We start from the raw sequence: 18,807 nt of genomic DNA, 5'->3' as shown, positions 1-18,807 counted from the left end.
GGGTGAGGAACATGCAGCTCTCGCGCTCGCTGACGGCGGATGCCCTCACTGCGAGCTGATGGCAATGGCGACTCTGAGGACTCGCCTAGCCGTCTTCACCGAGACTGCTCCCCCGCCCGCCGCGGCGTCGCGCCGTAAAAAGCGCCGTGCCCAGCGGGCCCCGGAACCCTCCCTCAGCCGCCAAAGCTCGCCGGTTCGCCCGCTTGCTTCCCCGGCTTCTTCTGTTTCGCTTCCTGGCGGACAGCCGTCTGCCGCCGCTTTCGTTGATATCGCGGATGAGGAAGCCCTGCTGGGAGAGGATGATTCCTGCTCTATCCTGGCGTCAGGCAGTGAGGATTGGGCGGGCTCTGAGGACCCCGCACCCCCTGCCCGCACATCGTCAGGCAAGAGAGCTTCCATTGAGACGGAACTCATGCGAGTACTTGCACAGGCCGCGGCGAGCCTCGGCCTCGAGTGGTCTTCGCCTGAGCAGCCCGCTCACAACCGGCTGGATGGATTTTTCCTGCCTGGGGAGCGCGCTTCGCCTGCGTCCAGACCGGCGCCCTTTCTTCCTGAGTTACACGAAGAAGTCGCCAAGTCCTGGAGCGCCCCCTATTCTGCTAGAGTGCGTCCTGCTGTTTCTTTGGCATTCTCCGCCGTTGACGATGCCAAGAACAAAGGATACCTCTCGCTGCCGCCGGTTGAAGAGGCGATAGCGGCCCACTTATGCCCGCCCTCCGCTGGACGGCGCGCTAAGCCGGCCCTACCCTCTAAAGCTTGCCGCGCTCTTCGTGCTACTAAGTCCGCAGCACAAGCCATTGGACGGACTATGGCTTCTCTCACCGTGTCTGAGAGACATCTCTGGCTGACGCTCTCGGAAATGGCCGAGTCTGAACGCACCGCGTTCCTCGACGCCCCGCTTTCCGCTACAGGCCTCTTTGGATCCTCCGTCAAGGATTTCGCGGAGAGATTCGCAGAGGTACAGAAAGCGTCTCAGGCTATGAAGCACTTCCTCCCGAAGCGCTCCAGCTCTGCAGCAGGCCGTGCGAAACCGTCTGCTCAGAGCTCACAGCCACAGCCACCGTCCACTGCCTCCACTTCACAGCGCCGCCAGGCCAGAAGCGCGAGACCGCGCTCCCGCTCATCCGGTCGCCGCCCCGCAGGACGCGGCTCGCGACCTAGGATCACGGTGAAGCCCGAGGCCCCGAAGTCGTCCTAGCACAGCTAGGAAAACGACAGTGTTCCAGTCCCGCTGCGGCCGGACTCACACCAAAGCTATTCGCTCGTCCAGTTCCAGAAAATGTGACTGTTCCAGTGTTTTCTGCAGCCAACAAGTCGGTTCTGTCACCCGCTTGCCTGCACACAAATGCCGTTTTCACGGCTACCCAGATAAATCCCCAAAAGAGTGTATTTTCTGGTGTCCCGGCCACGGCCGATGGTGTTTCGTGTGTAGTAAGAATGCCCACTGCCCAGTGCCCATCCCTACACATAAGCACAGCCTGTCACACAGGGCTCGCGCACATAAAACCGACTCAGATCGGTTGCGCTTCAAACATGGTGAAAGTGCCCACTACCCAGTGCCCACTAACACCACGTTATGCATGTCTCACGGTTTCTGTAAAAACGAAACCAACGTGCACTCGCTTCACGCAAGCGAACGATGCTTTCGGTGTGATAAATGTGCCCGCTGTCCCGCGCCCACATCCACACATAGACATGACAGTTCCCACGGGAACCGCCCAGCCCTCCCCCTCGCGGTTAACCACCGCAGAGGAGTCGAGCGCAGGCAATCTGCCCGCTGTCATCAGCGCGCCCCATGCCTCAAATGTCACGAGCGACACGCTTGTGTTACAGCACACCGAAGCTTCTCCATCGCTGAGCGAGCGGAGCGCGCTTCGTATTCGACCCCTAGCTATCCATGCAGACGCATGGGCAAAGCTACCCGGGGTCTCGAAGTGGGTGCTGAACATTATAGAAAGAGGCTATTCGCTGCAGTTTCGCCGACGCCTTCGCCGCTATGTGGCGCGCGTCGAGACCACGGTAAAAACAGAAGTAGCACATCTACTTCGAGCCGAAGTGACGAAACTATTGAGCAAAGGGGCCATAGAACCTCTCTCTCAAGATCAGAGCGAGGGAGGGCTATACAGCAGATACTTCCTGGTACCGAAAAAAGACGGGGGTCTCAGACCCATACTAGATCTAAGGCAACTGAACAAAGTGCTTGTGAAGCGACAGTTCAGGATGCTCACGACCAGGCAAATCCTTGTGCAGATTCGCCAAGGAGATTGGTTTGTGTCAATAGATCTGAAAGACGCGTATTTTCAAATACAGATAGCGTCACGTCACAGGCGATATTTGAGATTCGCCTTCGAGGGCCAGGCATATCAGTACACAGTCCTCCCGTTCGGTTTGTCCCTAGCACCCCGTACATTTACGAAGTGCATGGATGCGGCGCTCGCACCCCTCAGAATGAGAGGCATGCGAGTGCTGAACTATTTGGACGATTGGCTGATTCTAGCGCAATCTCGCGCAGTGCTCATAGAACACACGACCATTTTACTCGATCACCTCGAGGATTTGGGTCTGAGTGTCAATTGGGCAAAGAGCTCCCTGTCACCCAGTCAGAAAATATCTTTCCTGGGCACAGAACTGGACTCACTATCCATGATAGCGCGACTATCACAACAGCGCGCGGTAGACATTCGACGCACAGCGAACTCTTTTCGCTGCGGCGCGTTTGTCCCGCTCAAGAAATTTCAGAAGATGCTAGGTCTCATGGCCTCAGCATCGTCAGTGCTCCAGCTGGGTCTGCTCCGCATGCGCCCGCTGCAGTTTTGGCTGAAAGCGCGAGTCCCACGCGAAGCGTGGGCACCCGGTTTGCTTCGCCTCAGGGTCAATCAGAAATGCGTTACAGCTCTGAAACCCTGGAAAGCGAACGACTGGTACCAATCAGGTGTAAGCCTGGGGACTTCCTCGAGGGTGAAAGTGGTGTCCACGGACGTGTCCACCTCGGGATGGGGAGCGCTGCTCGAGGGCAGACCGTTCTTCGGCCAGTGGTCAGAACGGGAGAAGCTCCTGCACATAAACTGCCTCGAAATGCTGGCAGTAGACAACGCGCTGACGCGTTTTTGTCCCCAAATAAAAGGTCACCACGTCTTGGTCCGTTCGGACAACATGTCTGTGGTGTCCTACATAAATCGCCAGGGCGGCATCAGATCCGAGAAACTGTACAGGCTGGCAGAACGCCTCCTGGTATGAGCTCAGTGCAACCTGCGCTCGCTCAGAGCAGCGCACGTGCCAGGGATCTTGAATTTAGGACCGGACAGACTGTCCAGGAACAATGTTCCGGCAGGCGAATGGTCTCTACACCCACAGACAGTCCAACTGCTGTGGAAGAAATTCGGCAGAGCGGAAGTAGACCTGTTTGCGTCTCAAGAAAACGCTCACTGTCAAGAATTTTTCTCCAAGAGCAGGAGCGCGCTGGCCCATGTGTGGCCCCGCCGCCCGCTCTATGCTTTTCCCCCCGTCTCTCTCCTGCCTCAGGTGATAGAACGGATCAGGGAAGAAGGATGCTCAGTACTGCTGGTAGCACCGTTCTGGAAAAACCAACCTTGGTTTCCAGCCGTGATGCAGTTAGCAAGTACTGCCCCGTGGCCAGTACCAGTGAGGAGAGATCTCCTCTCACAGGCCCGCGGCTCGATCTGGCATCCTCACCCGGAACTATGGTCCCTTCATGTCTGGGCCATCAACGGGTACATGTTGGACTCCCTAAAGGAGTATTAAACACGATCACGCAGGCTAGAGCTCCGTCTACAAGACGACTCTATTCTTCGAAATGGTCAGTGTTTTCGGGCTGGTGCACAGCCCGTGGTGTGTCACCCACAAACTGTGATGTGACGGAGGTGCTTTCCTTCCTACAAGAGCTGTTGGATGGGGGCAGGGCCCCCTCCACGCTCAAAGTTTATGTGGCGGCTATAGCAGCGTTCTCAGAAACAACGCTTGGTCAGTCAATAGGAAGGAACGATTTAGTCATCCGCTTCCTTAGAGGAGCTAAGAGACTGAATCCTCCCAGACCTCCCTCAGTCCCCGTATGGGACCTTTCTACGGTTCTGGAAGCCATGAAAGGTGCGCCATTTGAGCCTTTACAGTCAATCGATTTGAAACACCTGTCTTTCAAAACGGTGTTTTTGCTGGCTCTCGCTTCAGTGAAGCGCATAGGGGATCTGCACGCGCTCTCTGTGAGCGCGGCGTGCATGGAGTTTGGGCCCAATGACTCAAAAGTTATACTCAAACCTAAGCACGGTTATGTTCCAAAATCCCTCAACACACCGTTTAGGGCACAGATTATCTCTCTGTCAGCCCTGCCGGTCCCTGATGAGGAAAGAGACGCGAGCCTCCTTTGCCCAGTCAGGGCATTACGAGCTTATGTGTCTCGCTCGTCTGTTTTCAGACAGACGGAACAGCTCTTTGTTTCGTTTAGCGGACGTTCTAAGGGACTAGCCGCGTCGAAACAGAGCCTATCCAGATGGATAGTTGATGCTATAGCGCTGGCATACGCCTCCAAGGGCATGCAGTGCCCTTTGGGTGTCAGAGCGCACTCCACGAGAGGCATGGCCTCTTCGTGGGCCTGGTCAAGTGGGATTGCCTTGCAAGATATTTGTATGGCGGCAGGCTGGGCCTCCCCGTCTACATTTATAAGGTTTTATAACCTAGAGGTTCCCGCCCTGCAGGCCAGGCTGCTGTCGGTCTAAACTACCAGTATTATCTGACCTGATGCGTTCAGCTCAGAATGCTGCGTTTGCTGAGCACAAGCTCAGCGTTCGACAGTATAAAGCTGGGCAAACTATGTAAGACCCACATTTTTCCCCATCAGTTCAGGCCGTACCCCGCCCTGTCTGTATGATGAAATTCGCGTCCCGTCGACGCTACTTTATGTGGAAAAGTGAGGCTGCACCCCTCCTTCTTCCCGGACTCCCTGTGAGTTCACTGAGTGATTGTGCACTATATGTACCCCGGGCTTTCGCCCTTGGGTCTTTGGTGTCAGATCTCAGCATGCACGGCGTTTTACATTGGGTCCCCTAGCGTAAGATATCTTACGCAGTACGAGAGACCTCTCGTAAGAGAACGTACTCGGTTACTAACGTAACCTCGGTTCTCTCTAGAAGAGGGAACGAGTACTGCGTATCTTGCCGTGCATGCACACGCTCTGGTTGCTTCGATGATGAAAAACCAGATAATAGCTGCCTGCGAGCGATATTTATAGGCCTAGACCACGCCCATTTCGGCGGGACGTGACGCAGCGGGCGCGAAGTGCCCTGATTGGGTCTGACGTCACGCCAGGCCTCGCTCGATAGGCTGCTGCAGTTGCCGCAGAGCATCCAATAGGCGCGCGAGCTGTCTCGCCTATGTCTGCATTGCTGCTGCAATGCGTTTTGCATTATTACAAAATTAAGGATAATTTTTGGCTTCAATATCTCGCGGAAAAGGATTTTCCCCTAGCGTAAGATATCTTACGCAGTACTCGTTCCCTCTTCTAGAGAGAACCGAGGTTACGTTAGTAACCGAGTACGATTTAAATAAAGAAAAACGAAATTTAAATAAAGAAAAACGAAATTTAAATAAAGAAAAAAACGAAATTTAAATAAAGAAAAAAACGAAATTTAAATAAACGAAATTTAAATAAAGAAAAACGAAATTTAAAAAGGCCTAAAGAAAACCGAAATTTAAATAAAGAAAAAACGAAATTTAAATAAAGAAGAACGAAATTAAGTTAGCCTAAATTAAAAACGAGATTAATTTAGATTGATAATAACGGGTAAAAAGTCGAATACATTTTGTTTCTATTATTCTATTTTCCACAATGTCAAAGCAACAGCAGCAATACAAGCTCAGGCATGCACTTCGGTCCATACAAACTCCGCTGTTCTGCGCTCTAGCCAGAGAACTCCCGTTGCTGGAACACTCAGGCTCCAGCAAACTCCAACCTATTAACATGGGAGCCGAAATAAAAACAGACACCCAACGCAGCTGAGACTCTCACGCCAGCAGCCAGTGTGTCGCCGGCCTTATTCAAGCGCGAATGAGAACCGTTTCGCGGGGGATCCCAGGTGTCAATAAAAAATAAAAAATAAAAAAAACTTTTTTCGTTGTTGTTTTATAAATGCTCTGACAATTGTTTAATAAATGTTTAATCAAAATGCAAAAGTCGACTAATTTTTAGTCGACTAATCGTTGTGCAGGACAGGACTTTGGTCGACTAAGCATTTCTTTGGTTGACTACAGCAGGTGCAGAGATATTGAAATTGGTGGCAAAAATGATGAAATTTCAATGGTATACATTTTTTTTTATCAAAAATCTTCAAATAAAATGACTTTGAGTTCTAAGATTTTGATCATATCACCCACCCCATTCCATACAAAGTCACTCTCATCCGACAATCTCACTGTCTCTTTATGTGTCTTCCTTTTTTTGTGTGTGTGTCTTGTGTTCATCCACCTCTCTTTGGCAGTCCATCTCATCTTGTGGGGTTGAATGGGATGGAGTTTAATTAGTCAACAACAGGAGTGCCACTTGAATTGGATTATGAGAGAATCGAGAATTTTTAGCTTTGGTTGAGATGTTGGAATGGACGGTTCATCCCAGGTTACACACATGGCATCCATTGGGTATCTGTCAGAAACCGAATGCCGATAAAAGCTTCTCTCACTCACACACTAATGCTCTTCTCATTTCCCTGCATGCTGCATCACAGATGAGTTGCCGTTTCCTGTTAGGTGGCAAAGCAAATAAAAGACAACATTAGCATTTTATAATGAGCCTTGCCCTTGATGGGTTCCCCCTTAGAGAAGAGGGATTCTATTCATTCTAATTGGACCAACAATAATCATATCACATTATTACAATGTACTTTTCTGGCCTGCATCTTAGGAGGGTGCTAGTAGGGATGGGTATGATGACCCGCACAGCAATAATCAATCAGGAAAATGTATCATATTGTGTTCCTCTGTAAATTCACCCTTCATCTTTGAATTTTCTTCACCAGCATATATTGTATTGTAGATGTATTTATGTATATATGTATGTATGTATGTATGTATATTTGTGTGCTAATATGTATTACACTTTTTATAATTTTATTTTGGTTCTTGCAATCCAATAAAATTGGATTTGTATGATAAATTACTTGTGATTATTCCACATTTGTAAGTCGTTTTGGATAAAAGCACCTGCTAAATGATTAAATGTGTAATCTGCATAAAGCAGCTAGGATCAGCAAGGAAATTCATGCTGGTCTTTTCAGCAGGGTTTCTAAAGCATGCTGGAGTTCAGATGTTGTGAAGGGTGTACAGAGATCTCTTTTTTTTTTAAGATCAGTGACACTTCAGGTAACCCTTAGCTTTTTTATTTTTCTATGTTGTATCCTGCCCCTTCCACACTCACCCATTCAGTGCTATCACTTATTGTGGCCCCCTGCAAAGTGCAAACACGCACACATTTACTTGGCTGTGTAAATGAGGACATACCATAGACCAGGGGTATTCAATCAAAGATCCAAGAGGTCAGGGGCCGTATTCACAATGAATTTTAAGGCTAAAAGTAGCTCCTAACTGGCGAATTTAGGAGCAACTCCTAAAAATAATGGGCGTGTCACTCGTAACTTTAGGACTCCTAATTTTTTTGACTAAGAGTAATTCACGAAGCATTTTAGCCCTAAAAGTAGCACCTAAGCCTGGGACAGCTTAAAAGAAGTCGAGAGGACTCCTAACTCACTAAGACCTATTCACAAACCGCTTTTTGTGGCATTTCACGTTGCGATGTTTTGAAATGCGTATGCGGCTACAGGAGCTTCCAATTGCGAGGGAACAATAACTAGGGATGCAATAACGCCATCAACAACAACCAAAACTAGGCTACTCATTGCATGTAAACTAATTGTAACGTTTCATTGTGAATCAAATTAAAATGTTCTTCTCTTTGCAAACGTAGGCAGAGGCATATAGTGACAGATTAATTCAATAATGTTGCAAAGATATTGCATATGTTTCATTAGGCTACTATGCTATTTGTTTTGCCTTACTCTTAATTCATTTAGGCTATTTAATCAGTTATTCATCATCTTCCGTCCTTCGCACTACTTGTGTAGCGCACGCATTCTCAGACCTGTCACCTGTCACTCATCATCGTAGGGGAGCTGTTTGGAATCATTCCCGCGTTACAATCATCAGCCAATCAAGGTGGTCACTTCAGTCAAGCTCGTGCATGAGTAATGACGTCATCCATAGCAACGAAGACTCACTCTTAGTTTAGGAGTTGTCATTTTTCTTTACTAAGAGTAGGTCTGAAAGGCGTTGTGAATAACTTTTAAGAGAAAACTCCTAGCTAAAATCTTTTAGTGCTATTTAGGAGTACTCCTAGTGGTAAGATAAAATGCTTTGTGAATACGGCCCCTGGTCTCTAGATTTCCTTCCCAGCGGAGGTCTGTACAATAATAAATAAAAAAATAATTAGCCTATATATATATATATATATATATATATATATATATATATATATATATATATTTTTTTTTTTTTTTTTGTTATAATAAAAAAAAAAAAATTGGAATAGTTATATTTCCATCTGTGCACTGTGGGCAGCAGTAATACTTTGTAAAGTATTTTTACGTTTTTTAAACAAAAATAAAACAATTCCTAAATACTCATCAAAGGTAAAAATGTTGGGTCCCGAGAGCCAAAGCAGTGGCATCTGAGAAATAAAAAATGTTATCATTTAAAAAATATTTCATCATTTGAGCCCAATTGGATATGAATATTAAATGGTAAGATCAGATGTTTCATTAGGCTATTATTTTTACATTTAGATACCTATGTATGGCAGAAGGCCATGAGACTGCTAAAATATACTGTATGGGGGTTCAGGGTTTTCCTCTTGAAGTCTGGATCATTTTTTTGGTTTGCTTAAAATAAGTATCTACTAAAAATAAACAAACAACGTACATAATCATAAAAATTATCTCATGTGTAGGAAACAAAGTTAACTAACAATTTCAAAGTTTTAATAGTCTTTCCTTGCCATCTACAATTTTTTTTTTTTTTTCAATTATAACTGTTTATTATGAAATGCTCTTAACATGCTGATTACTAGGCCTAATGCTAAATATACTGTAGATTAAAAAATAAATTGTTTTGTCACAAACTTGGTTTGAACGGTCAGAGTCATATACTGTATGGCAGATTAAAATGACTATAATTGCAGCATTCTCATTTTTTCTGAATCGTTTTAGCGAAAGTATGAATTATTATTTATTGGCTGCTCTCCATGTTTCTGCTACTGTTGTTAAAATATCTATGTCATCTGTTGCTCTTGTATTGCTTTAAATCTTTAGCAGGGAAGAGAAGCAACGTGCACAGAGCGGAATGGGCTTGAATGAAGCTCGTTTGGCTCTAGATACAAATATTAGAGTGCCAAATGATCATTCCCAAAAACAGCCCTGAGTGTTGTGCGCAGCTCTGTTGTTTTGACGTGCTGCTCACTTTAAACTATAGAAACGGTAAAATGGGGCTACAGTTATTTTGTATTGCAGTACTTTTTTAACCAAGCCGGGGTACAGAACCGGACCGTGGTCCTCTATTGTCCTTATTTGACATGATAACTTTGGTTAACAATAAGTAAATCCACCTCACCAGCTAGACGGTTTGTTAACAGAAGTTCAAACACGAAATTCTAAAGATGGCTGCGCTCTTGTCAAGGTCTATACGTGAAATAAACGAGTGGAATGAAAGACAGAGATGACTCATTGTTCATGCCTGATGAATATCACCTGCATTTAGAAGAAAGCTGTGAATCAGAAGTGACCCTTATTAGAAAGTGTGCTAGCTGTCATTCATCGAGAGGGATTACCTCATTAAGGACCACATGCATTGAGCACCGCTGCTCTAATTACTCCCCTGTATCTACAGTATCACTATGAATCATCACTATAGCGGCGATTACCATGTCACTATTGATGGAGATTGTGTAGTTTACCCAACATCATCATTAACATATTTGTGAAATATTTATATATCCTGCAAAACTGTTGTTTCGTTTCCTCGCCTAACCTATGTTTGTTTTTATTTTGTTAACAGGATTCTGGCCACAGCAGGAGCCCACATGAATATTTCATTAGACCTGCGAACGCTGAGGGCTGTGAGGGTATTACGGCCCCTTAAACTGGTTTCTGGCATTCCTAGTATGTTTACGAATCTATATGAAGTTCTTAATCACACTGTGTTATTTTGTTTGAGAGAAGTATTATACTGCGTCCTAATCAGGTGCAAAGCGATAAAACAAGAAGACATAAATCCAACCGCAAAAAGTTATATGCATCAAGGCATTTTGTTTGTTGCAATATGTCTTTTTATCTGGGTAGCTGCACAGTGAAATCTCTTTATTCCAAAATCCCACTCCAAGCATCTGTAACCTGTCACATCACAGCGGGTTAGGACACTGTGTAGTCATTTCCACATTAAAGAAATGGATAGTACATTTTCTAACCGGCTCATTGGAAAAGTGTTCCTCTACCTACATTTCTGCAAAACTCCAATACTTACTATTCTCTGCAGTTTCCAGCTGAAATGAACACTAGAGGCAGTAAAAGTCTAAATTACTATAATATTGAATGTTAAAATTAACAGATTTTTATCACTTAAATTACACTCAAGGTATTTTTTATAATAACAAAGTTATAATACTAACTTCATAATTACATCATGTTTCTACTCCAATTCGTTCAATACACATTTAAATGGTGTTTCTTCAAACATACATTAAATATTGAGGAACAGTAAAAATTATAATGAATATGTAATATGGTGCATATATTTATCAAAATGCTCCTCTAGAGTTATTTTTTCTTGCTGACTAACAAGTTTATGGTCACGGAATGTAACATTACATGACATATTGTTCACAAGCTGTTTTATTGGCATCTTTTGGTACATTATCAGTGGTAGCAGTTCAGACTAATAGCCTATCACGTAATTTACGTCTCTATAATGATTTGTTGATATACCAAGGGAGGGTAACCTCCTCTGCAATGTATTTTTTCTCAACACTCTCACCGCTGAAAGTGAAATACTCTATGGTGATTGGCAACATTTTTTAGCAATGGAGGCAAAAGTCTTCGGCTATGGATTTTGCTGTGCCTCCCTTGCTTCTTCTCACGAGCAGTCACTGATAATAACCTCAAAACACTTTTACCATAGTACATGATTTGTAAAGTAATAAATTTTTGACATTTACATCACATAGTCAGCTCCATATATGTGGCTTTTCTGATATACCGAGCTTGCTCGGTAGCTCACCTGCTACAGCTGTGCACTTCTGATAGGGAGCACACAGGGACGAGTCCAGCAAAAATGGCATAGTTGCTTCACCAAATGTGTTCTTATCTCATGTTTGCCTTTGTTAACACTATTGGTTAGGTTTACTGTAGGTGTCTCAAAACATGCAAGAAGCGCAATATCATTTTGTAAAAATGTTGCCTTGGGCATGAGCCTTGGTTGAAATTTTCATAATTATTTGTGATAAATACTAATGTTTATGTGTGATTGATATATATTTTTATGTTTTTTAGGTCTGCAAATAGTTCTGAAATCCATAATGAAGGCAATGGTGCCACTGCTACAGATCGGTCTGCTGCTGTTTTTTGCCATTCTCATGTTTGCCATTATTGGACTAGAGTTCTACAGTGGAAAACTCCACAGGCAATGTGTACCAGGCATTAAAAGTAAAGCGGATCGCACACTGACAAACACAAGTAAGAACATGCGCAGACCAGATATACATCTTTTAATTTGTATTTATGTCAGATGTTGGGATCCAGTGTAAATCTTTAGAATACTAAAAAAGAAAGAACATTGGAAACAGACTTTCAAAAAAATTTCAGTGGGAAATTTTTTTATTAAAAAAATGAATTTCTCTGAAACTTGTTAATCTAACCATCTAGCATCGTTTAGGGTCACAAATAACTCATTCTTCTAAAAAGAAATTACCATAATACACATGCATATTATTAAATAACAAAAAATAGGATTAGTATTTACAAGAATAACATTATTATCATTTGCATGAAAAAATCAGGGGTCCATACAGACCTGGAAATTAGAGTCTTGGCTCCTCCTCCCATACATGAAGTAAACACCTCCTCTTTCTGTGGGCCTCCTCTATTTGCTGCATGATAGCCAACAGGAAAGCAAACAGACAAATTACACAGATACATTAATCAAAATTAAACAAACATTTGACATAGATACATTAAACTAAATTAAAAAGTCAATCACTATAGATTTAATATTCAGTACAAAAAATTGTGTCTCTCTTATTTCCTCTAGGCTTATCTGAATCTGAGCAATGTGGGTTCAAGAAATGTTCTGAAAATTATACCTGCAATAACTACTGGCCCGGACCCAATGATGGCATCACTCAGTTTGATAACATCTTATTTTCCATACTGACTGTCTTCCAGTGCATCACCATGGAAGGGTGGACAACCATACTCTATAATGTGAGTTTCTACCTCAGCTGATCTGTAGCAGTTCTGCTTCTGTATTATAATCCTATTTAATAAAAGTATAATCTTAATTTAATGCAATGTTTAAGCATTACTTCACTGTTAAAGATCTCGTTTAATTTAAACACATTTTGTTTTTAGATTAAACAGGGTCATTAGCAAATGTGTTTGAAATCTTTTTTATTTCACATTTTATGCGGTTTAATGACTCGCTTTACATACGCAGCAATTCGCATTGTTTGAGGTTTTTGGCAAGTAATGGGTTGGATGAGTTCAAGCCTTGTCTTTCTGAAGAAATATAAAGAAATGTTTTTGCTGGTACCATGGCTTTGTGATTAGCGTTTATACTGGGAGACGTTGATCCTTGGTGCTCATGCAGACAGGATACATTTGCTTTGTGTCCTAATCCCATTCCTTCTCTTCTCCCCCAAAATAATAAATAAATGGCAAAAGAAAACTCCACCCTTGCAGCTGTGACCATAGACTGTAAAAAATATGGACAAAGCGTCTGTGACGTAACCCATAGACTTTCTGAAGAACGGGTTTGAAGCCGTTTATGGGGGGTATGGGCGGCGCCATCTTGGAAAATCTTGGGAAATCCTAACCCCGCCCACCTTCTAACGCAGCGCGCGTCACTCAGCTCGCTCTGCTACTTCGGTTATCTCTGTGTATATTTTAGGCAACGAAATGTGTTATAAAACACCATACGAACTCTTTTCGTTTTCAATTAAAGAAATCTTAAACATTATAGCCACACAAATGTGGTTCAGGCAATGCATATTGATTATATTCAACTGCACATAACGTTTGCCTATTTATGAAAAAAACAAAATATAAAACACAAACCTGCCTCTTTTCATTTTAAATATATTACACATTTTATGGTCCAGGCAATATGTGCATTTGTACTAAACAACAGATTTTACAGTAAACAACATTACAGATCATCTTCGTTGTATTATAATTTAAAATGACAAAACTCAACCCAGTCTCTTTTTGTTAAATTTCAGTTTTATCAATATTAGCCATTATAAAAGTATACGTAAAAGGTATAAGAAGCTATACAAATAAAGCAAACAATTCAGTCAAACATACAAAGTCAGCGCTCTATAGTCTATACATCGGTAAAGTTATAATAGCTTATAAAGTTCTGAAACTTCCCCTCAGCCAAAACGATTGCCCAGGGAAAAAAATTTAGATTCACGAGACCAAAAATCGCCCATTAGATATACACAAGACGATATAGATATACACAATATCTCATGTTTAACCACTAAAGAGACGCCAGAGTCCGCGGCATTGGCGGCAAACCTCATAACGTCAAGCCGATGAAAGACTGCTCCAGGTGGGGTACACGAACGCCGAGCGCCCGGTCATCGCTGGATCAACTGGATAAAATTTTCATAAATCTTTAAATAAACCACAGATTTGAGCTTTAAACAACTACATTCTCGCCTGAAAAACTCTTAAAACTACATTTCACGATACATAAACAGTAGTATTATATGTCAACTGTATTAAAAAATGGCGCTTCTTGTTGTCATTCTCCGTGGCGCTGCCTTGTCAGCTGTCAATCAAGCTGTCACTCAAAGTTAACCACGCCCTTATTGTCATATATTTTATATCTAAATACGATCTAAACTAACAAGTTAGAAAAAAATTCACCCCCCTCACAGTTGTCAGGCACTCGGAAGCTATCGAAAAATACAATAAAAGTCCATGGGACCAACTTGTAAAAGCATGAATTTATGCTGTGAAAACGGACATTTTAACATGGGGGCTATGGACATTTGCTCCCTTTTGGGACCTCCCTCTAGCGGATTTTCGATGTATTGCAGTTTTTCGCACTTCCGGGTAGGCTTCATTTTTCAGATCAGAATGTTGCCGCTTGGCTGTGACCTGTCATACTTGTATACGGGTCTTACACACAGTATGCAATACTGTGTAGCTTTTCCCTGATTTCTGATCTTCTTACAAGCCTATTCAGGCACAATAACATGTCTCTTTTCATAAGTCATGTTTGGAAGAGTTTGTCAAAGTGGTTTTATCTCCAAATTGGGAAATGAGAGGTGTTAGACATAGTCCTAACACTGGAGCTTTTGGTGGAATGAGCTTAGGTGGTTGACTTTGATCAAACTACTGTCATTTATATGCTGAGCCGGCTCTGATTTACACTTTCATAGTGCTGGTTTCTGAGCATGGACTTCTGGAGGAGGACTTCCTCAGACTTTAAAACAATCATGCATTTAGTTTAAGATTAAATTATGTTTATTAAAGGGGTCATGACATGAGAAATCGAATTTGCCGTGATCTATTATAGGTACCATATATTAGAGGTACCATTAAAAAATCCTGCAAGTTTCATAGCTTAAAACGCCCTCCTCATTAGAAACAACGCATTTATTTAATCAAGCACCAAAAATGTCTTGTTTGGATACTGTGGGATTTGTGTCGTCACACAGGCAAATACATTTGCATATGCCTGCCTCCAGAGCAAGGCATCGATGAATAGTTTTGCATCATTGCACCATAGGGCCCGCATAACGGCTGACATTTGCCTACAATGGATGTGAGTGTTGCGTCACGTCCAAATAGACCTGTGATTCACTTTTGAGTTGTGACCCACTGCTTGATAAACACTTGTTTAATCCCCTCCTGGAGCTAAAATATACTCAAATTTAAACAGAACAGTTTTACAAAATTATTAATATATTTTCTTAATTCGGAACACAAATTTTAGAGGTTCTGCTAAGATAGTTTACAAGATTTGTTGTTTGTCTTTGGCATAAAATTACATTTTCTTGCTGCTAATATTACTGCTTATATACAGTAAGCACCCTCAAATTCAGTAGATATGGGGGGTTCAGTAGAAAATGTTTCACCTTGTAATTTTTTTTCGTTGTGAGTCTAATTACAATAAAATTAATTTAAAAAATCATGATCCTGTACTTTTGAATGTCTGGAAAGTTAATTTGAAAATTTGTTGGTCAAATTGTCTGGGAATCCTGCTTTTTAAAGTACTGTTTATTTTTTCATAATCCATTCTACATTAAAAACAAATCACAGATATTACTTAATAATACTCATTTATTTATTTGATTAGGTTATTGCATAGGACAGTAAAGACGTGACAGGAAGCATTGTGGAGAGATAGGAGGATGGGATCGGAAAGTAACACAAGTCGGGATCTGAAGTGCAACCACACAATGTGTCAGAGCGCTGTCCACAATGCTATCAGCTCTGACATACAAAAATACATTTTACTAATAGATCAAGCAGGTTTATCCAAGGCCACGTTGTTTTTAATCAGTCATGTTGTGTCATACATGTTGATGCGAGTCATGCTGCCACAGTTAGACTTTTTTCACACTCATAACTGAGCTGTTGCAACTGCATCGGGATGTGGGGAACACCCTCTCAGCTCAGCTGGGCAATGATGCCACCTTCCCACGCAGTGATCACACCCTTTGCATGGCAGAGCAGAGCCCCGCTGAAACGTCACCATTACAAGGGCAGGGTTTATGGTTTTCAGACCTTTTCAATCTAGGAAATCTAGGCATTATATTACTGCAAATTCAAAGTATTACTTTCTTTGTTTTGAAGCTTAAGAACTGCACACTTCCTGTTTTGTGTTTGCACAGACCAACGATGCCTTAGGCCCTACATGGAATTGGCTCTACTTCATTCCTCTAATAATAATTGGCTCCTTCTTTGTGTTGAATCTGGTATTAGGAGTCCTGTCAGGGTGAGTACTGTTTTCCTCAATGATCTCTAAGACAAACTGGCACTACATCTAACCTGATGTCTGAGCCGACCCAGGGTAATGAGTTTTATCGGAGGTTAATGTGAAATGTATTAACTTCAGCTCTAGAGACAAGAGGTAAGATTAAGTTACTACACACACAGCGACCTTATCTCTTTCTCTTTCTACACATCTCTCTTTTCTCTCTTTGTACATTGACTCTGTGTTCACATACACTACTGGTCAAAAGTTTGCAATCATTGATTTTTTTTATTTTTTTTATGTTTTTTAAAAGGCTGTATGTATTTGATTAAAAATACAGTAAAGCAGTAACCCTGTGAAATATTATTAGAATTTAAAATGTCTGTTTTCTAGTGTAATATATTTTTAAATGTAATTTATTCCTGTGATTGCAAAGCAGAATTTTCAACAGCCATTACTGTAGTTTTTATTGTGACATGATCCTTCAGAAACATTTTCTACAATAATATTTAGCATCAAAGAAAAGTTTCTTGAGCACCAAATAAGCATATTAGAATGATTTCTGAAGGATCATGTGACACTGAAGACTGGAGTAATTGGCTGCTGAAAATTGCCATCAAAGGAATATATTACATTTTATAATATATTCAAATAGGCAACAGTGATTTTAAATTGTAATAACATTTCACAATATTACTGTTTTTATTAACCAGCACTGCTGGTTTCGGAAGTAATTTGTTTTAGTAATTCGGAAGTAATTAATTTTTAAAAAAGTCTTTGTTACAGAATAAGCACTGAACCAAGCTAATCAGCTATGATGTGAATCACAACTCTACAAACTTTGATTTGAAGTAAAAATGTTTTTGAAAATCAGAAAAAAAGACAAAGATACAAGACTGTTTACTTAATGGCTTTAGTGATAGAAAGAACTACAATCCCTTTGGGAACTGCATAATCTAATGAAAAACAACGGCGAAATAAAAAAACTACTCATTTATAAATGCTGATTTTATATATATATATATATATATATAAAAACAATATATTTTACGTTTATTGCAAAATAATACATATACTGTATATACAAACATTTAAGTATTTTGAGGCGTAGAGACATGGACTCAATTACATCATTCGCAGTGCTTCATGGGAGTGTGGAGAGTGTGCAAAAACTGTTCACTTTGTTTCCATTTTTCTAATTCTGACAAAGTCAAAAGAGATGTTTCTCCATAGTTTACAGTGTTTAACAGTGAAAATGAAATATGCTTATGTAGAAGCCACAAGTCAGTGTGATAAAAAAAAAAGAAAAAGAAAATTATTATGCAAAATGGGACACAGCCTCCCTATCTCTGCCTTTCATTCCTTCACTCTGTAGGTGAAACACTTTGATAAATTAAGTGTGTCCCATCCCTCTGGTTCTTCTCTGTGTGGGTAATTGTATGTTGTTTACTCCTGTAGGGAGTTTGCTAAAGAGCGTGAGCGAGTGGAGAACCGAAGGGCTTTCATGAAGCTGAGGAGACAGCAGCAGATCGAGAGGGAGCTGAATGGGTATCGGGCCTGGATTGACCGTGCAGGTACTCTTACACACTGAGCTGGTGAATGAACTGGCAAAACTAATAAAGTAAATAAAATCTGTCAAAACACTGTGCCACAGCATCGCCCCATTTTACATCGGATGCTGAGTACTGTTAAAAAGAGACACACTTGTGAAAGAAAATGCATGCAAGTCTATTTTGCAATTTTTCCTTACCAAATTATATTATCATGCCACACATTTGTGTAAAACCAGCATTATTTGAGAATGCTCCAAAGAGCATCTTGTGCACTTGAAACAGGGAAATCTAACCTTTAAAAACAAGTTCACATGGTCTTTCACAAATATACATATTTAATTATTAACCTAGAAATAGCTCAGAATCTTTTTTTTTTTTCTTATATATCTTATATATTTCTTATTCATTCATTTCTTTGTTTAACTTTTAATATCCACGATTAAATTCGATTTTTAAAGACAGTTTTTCAGTTTATTGTGTGTTCACAACTTGTTTCAAATTGAAATTCATTTTTTATTTTGCAGAGGAGGTTATGCTTGCAGAAGAGAACAAGAATTCAGGACCTTCTGCTTTAGATGGTGAGATGTTTGACCTCTGTTGTTTTTCTCTATCATTTTCCCACGTAGATTGTGGGATGCAGTTTTTAATTATGTGTCAGGGTCATGTGATTATTTTGAACACCCTTAGTGCAGTGTACACTGGTACACCCTAGTAAATATACATTCTCTCTGTTCCAGATTTGATCATTTATCAGAGTCCTGCACGTTGGCGGGTGAAATGCTAATATTTGATGTAATCAAATAAGGTGGAATAAGATTTATGTTGTCATTTCTGGTGCGGGTTGGGAATTAATAGGCATTAAGAATTAATAATTTACTAGAATATTCCTGATATTATATAACAGTAACGGCTCATATTTGGCTACATGTTCTTTTAATTTATGGAGACCTGTAAGCGTCTGTATAGCCTATGGTGTGAGTTATGCACATTCAAAGTA

At 41.6% G+C, this 18,807-nt stretch overlaps 1 protein-coding gene across 1 annotated transcript in view; it reads left to right on the top strand.

Moving 5' to 3' along the window:
• cacna1ea (calcium channel, voltage-dependent, R type, alpha 1E subunit a) overlaps positions 1-18,807 on the top strand; it is a gene marked incomplete at its 5' end in the record, with an annotated part of 136,382 nt that overhangs the window by 78,736 nt on the left and 38,839 nt on the right. The window contains 6 exons of the mRNA XM_084388569.1: positions 10,108-10,211; positions 11,598-11,780; positions 12,355-12,527; positions 16,175-16,278; positions 17,716-17,831; positions 18,335-18,388. Of these exons, the coding sequence (XP_084244695.1) occupies positions 10,108-10,211; positions 11,598-11,780; positions 12,355-12,527; positions 16,175-16,278; positions 17,716-17,831; positions 18,335-18,388 (734 nt within the window). The remainder of the gene's footprint in view (positions 1-10,107; positions 10,212-11,597; positions 11,781-12,354; positions 12,528-16,174; positions 16,279-17,715; positions 17,832-18,334; positions 18,389-18,807) is intronic.

This window comes from Rutilus rutilus (genome assembly GCF_951802725.1).
Source record: "Rutilus rutilus genome assembly, chromosome: 19".
NCBI classification, from domain to species: domain Eukaryota; kingdom Metazoa; phylum Chordata; class Actinopteri; order Cypriniformes; family Leuciscidae; genus Rutilus; species Rutilus rutilus.
Note: the sequence above shows the minus strand (reverse complement) of the source record. Positions and strands in the feature narration are given on the sequence as shown.